The sequence below is a fragment of the Volvox carteri genome, assembly GCF_000143455.1.
Source record: "Volvox carteri f. nagariensis unplaced genomic scaffold VOLCAscaffold_66, whole genome shotgun sequence".
Classification (NCBI taxonomy): domain Eukaryota; kingdom Viridiplantae; phylum Chlorophyta; class Chlorophyceae; order Chlamydomonadales; family Volvocaceae; genus Volvox; species Volvox carteri.
In genome coordinates, this window is record NW_003307609.1 from 34,133 (window position 1) to 38,320 (window position 4,188).

The following is a 4,188-nucleotide window of genomic DNA, read 5'->3' on the forward strand; positions in this document are numbered from 1 at the left end:
GGGGAGCATGTTTAACAAGGTCGAGGGGTGCTGATGGGTTATGTCAACTTTCAATGTCAGGGCAGCTTGTTGGGTCTTACCCTGATATTTTACCTTGAACGTAAGCACTGGGTGTTGCTGCCCCCCCACCACAGGACGAGGATACCACCAACTACGATGCGTTCAAGGAGTGGGTCGGCGAGGTGCCAAGAGCAGCTAAGGGTGCAGCTGGCAAGCGCAGGCGGGGTGGCGGTGATGACGACGACCTGGGTGCGAGGTCGGGGCGCAAGGTTGGAAATAAACGGCAGAAGGGGAACAAGGGCGCAGGCTGGGGCAGGGGTGCAAGCAAGGGGACCACCAGAGGTGCGGGGAAGGGCGGCGCAGGCAAGGGAGGGCGGAGGGGGCGGACAGAGGAGGGTAGCTTGGAGGGTGGGTCGGATGCTGGTGAGGAAGAGGTCCTAGCCGCTGGCGCTGGGGAGGAGTCCAGCTCGGAGGACCCGGGCAAATATAGCGAAGCTAGCAGCAGCAGCAGTGGCAGTGGCAGCAGCGACAGTGGTGGAAGTGAGCAGTAACATGGCAGCAGTGATGAGCGCTTGGGGGTGCACACACCAGGTCGGCCCCAGGCAGGATGGGACAGACCAATCCCAATAGGTGCCGGTACATGTCATGCATCGGGGGTTTCATCCGTAGGAGTAGGCATGAACTCTGCAAGTGGTGGTGAGACTCCTTGGCGAGCACTTGCTGTATGGGGGGTGACATGAACGCTGTTTTCGAGGACGATGGTTGAGATGAATGCATCAGGCTGTCAGGCTGGCTGGTTGGCGTTGTGAGTCCAAAGCGCCTTGGTCCACAAGCACACTGAGACTTAAGCTACTTTGACAAGGGGTGTGCGTCCATTTTGAGGCTTGCCGCAAGTATTCACCAATCGTTAATTTAACATGCAGTAAGCGTCACATCGCAGAGTAATATCTGCCTGTGTAACCCGTAATCACTGGGTCTTCACCCGTAATTTTGCGTGTAATTGGTTACATGCGCCCGTAATTCACCTCCAGCACCGCGTAAAATCCACCCGTAATCACTGGGTCTTCACCCGTAATTTTGCGTGTAATTGGTTACATGCGCCCGTAATTCACCTCCAGCACCGCGTAAAATCCACCCGTAATCACTGGGTCTTCACCCGTAAGTTTGCGTGTAATTGGTTACATGCGCCCGTAATTCACCTCCAGCACCGCGTAAAATCCACCTGTAATCACTGGGTCTTCACCCGTAATTTCGCGTGTAATTGGTTACATGCGCCCGTAATTCACCTCCAGCACTGCGTAAAATCCACCCGTAATCACTGGGTCTTCACCCGTAATTTTGCGTGTAATTGGTTACATGCGCCCGTAATTAACCTCCAGCACCACGTAAAATCCACCTGTAATCACTGGGTCTTCACCCCTAATTTTGCGTGTAATTGGTTACATGCGCCCGTAATTCACCTCCAGCACCGCGTAAAATCCACCCGTAATCACTGGGTCTTCACCCGTAATTTTGCGTGTAATTGGTTACATGCGCCCGTAATTAACCTCCAGCACCGCGTAAAATCCACCCGTAATCACTGGGTCTTCACCCGTAAATGTTCACCTGTATCCTTGTGCTCAAATTACGGGACCCGTAACACGTTACGGGTCCGTAACACTGTATCCTTGTGCTCAAATTACGGGACCCGTAACACGTTACGGACCCGTAATTTCTGTCAAATTACGGGTGGATTGACCCAAAATTACGGGTAAAATGACCCCCCTTTTCCCAGAGTGTGGAACAGGTCACAGGTGAAGGTTGATGAAGAACTTGTGTGTATAATTGCAGGCCAAGACAAGGTACTGCTGTTGCTGTGATGATTTTGGTAGCAGCCTCCAGACTTGTAAAGAATAGAGACAATAGATGCCTGTACAGGCCAGCTGGCTGTGCACTATACTGCACAACTCCACATGATGAGCAAGTGAGGTGACCAGGGCGACCCAGACTGTTGTGTGTAATACATACATATGTATATAATTCCTGACGAATGTGGTTTTGTGCCTACCCATGCAGTACAAGCTTCTATCCCCAATGATGGCAAATAGATGCTGATGGCATGAATATTGAAGTCAGACAGCTTTCCAAAAAAAAGAGAATGTGTGATTTAACAGTGGACAGGGATCATGTAAAAGCTCATAACATTTACAGCGTCTGAACCTCAAAACAGCAATTAAAATCCTTAAACAGCAGTTCAGCAAATTATCTAATGGCAACAGCCATTAACATGATGGAACTTCCTTTTAGCACGTCCCTGCTCGTAACAGCTTTCAAGGCCTGTCAGCAACTACAGCCCTTGGCAACACTTAACAACTTAAGTGAATTGAACAATTGCTAACAATTAGCTTCCCAAAACCCTAACAGCCGTCAAAAATTCTTTCTCAGCATCTGGGTGACCCAACCAGAATGTAACATCCTGTCAACAATATCCTGTTGTGGCAGAAAGCGCTCTGTTACAGGTCCTTACAGCTGCTAACAGTCCCTAGAATCAGACAACTGTTAACAGTGTGGGCTCCAGGTATATGTCAGTCACAGGGCCAAACAGGACAAGACAGCCTCTAACCCAGTGTCTAACTGGCTGTTATGCCACGTTGACAACTATCGTCAGCAGCTGATAATGAGCCCGGCTGACAGCCCCGCCTAAGAAGTTAGACGCTGTTAGACCCCCTATGAGTTGGTAGGGTCCTTTACTCCTGCCCCTTTAGTCACCGACACCACCCGTGGCGAACAACTCAAAACGCACTCATACACCGCTGGATGACAATGTTCTCTTGCGTAAAATCTCCGACATGCCTGTTGGCACTTTCTTTAACCTGCTTTGCCAGCAGGGGCTGCCTTCCACCGGCGGCCCCTTAGACGCTAAACCCCATCCCCCAAGTACGGCCCAAGCAACGCAGGGTTCCAGCTCAGTTTCAAGCAGCTTCGGGGAGGGATCTTCCACGCTTCGGCCTGAAGCCGACAAGAGCGTGCAGCTCGCCTGTTTCCCGGCGGCAGCACCGGAGCTGGTCACGCCATCTCCCCTTGATTCTGGCCTGGCATCTTTTGTCCTGGCGGCCCAAGGGCGCGCCAAACCCTCCGACCACCTTGGCGCCGGTTTCGAGTACCAGGTAAGTGGGGTTAAGGGTACGCCTCCGTGCACTCTGTCGGAGCTCTCGCCTGACGAGCGGGAGCAGGCTTTAGCTGTTAATCCATCGGCGGCGCGTTACATGGGGGAACCCGAGGGTCTTTACTACTACGAAAGGGGGGCGTGTGTATTGGTTCAGGGGCAGCATGACAGGGCAGCTCCGGAGGCGTTGCGTGATTTTGCCGCAACGGTTAACATAATGCCAACCAGTGTAGCAAAAGCGCTTAAGCTGCCCATAGTAGAGACCACCACACGTTTGTCCACCTCGTTGCAGCTAGGGGGTGCTGTGCGAGGAGAGTTGGACACCTCAAACATCTTTTTTGAGCTTCTTCCGGGCACGCCGCATGCCATGCGGGTCCTGCTCACTAAAACCCTGGTTGTTGACGAACGACCCGACCTGTTCCAGCTCTTAGTGGGTAATGAACAGGCAAAGTTCTTGGGGGACGCTCTGGAATCATATCCCGAGCCTAGGCTGCACTTTTATCCCAACTTTTTGCAGCACCCTAATTATAAGGTAACGATGCCCATGCGCAAGCTTGTGAAGCACAAGCCTTCTCAGCATGGTTCACTTGTGGGAGTTGCGTGGGTCAGCATGGCCATTCCCAGCACCTCTCCTCCCGGCTCCGAGCTGGGGGGAGGGGAATCCACCTCTGACATCCCTCTCTTTCCGCACCAGTCCTCTCATTCCTTTGAGCAGGGCACGTCAACCGCCTACATCAACAACACTAGGCGAGATTACTGGGGCAACTTTGCGTCCCTGTTATCAGTTGGTGCGAATCAGTTCGGTTCCACTTTCCTTTTGCTTCTTACGTATGCCACTTTCTTTGTGGACGCATTTAACATGTGTTTTGCTGTACGCACGTGTTTTGTTCGGTGCTACAGTCGTATGACGCGACACTGGGGACAGAGGGAGGTGGGACCCCCACACCGTCCGTGATTTGATGAGTTTACCCAGCACGCGGGTTCACAGGCGTGACCAGTGTCCAAAGGCCCAAGACATCGAGAGGATTTGGCCTTTAATCGAA

At 52.4% G+C, this 4,188-nt stretch overlaps 1 protein-coding gene across 1 annotated transcript in view; it reads left to right on the forward strand.

Annotated features, from left to right (window-relative positions):
- Positions 1-2,087, forward strand: part of VOLCADRAFT_97900 (uncharacterized protein) — a gene marked incomplete at both ends in the record, with an annotated part of 12,808 nt that extends 10,721 nt beyond the window's left edge. Inside the window, 2 exons of the mRNA XM_002956821.1 lie at positions 135-342; positions 2,056-2,087. Of these exons, the coding sequence (XP_002956867.1) occupies positions 135-342; positions 2,056-2,087 (240 nt within the window). The remainder of the gene's footprint in view (positions 1-134; positions 343-2,055) is intronic.
- Between the last annotated feature and the right edge of the window lie 2,101 nt (positions 2,088-4,188).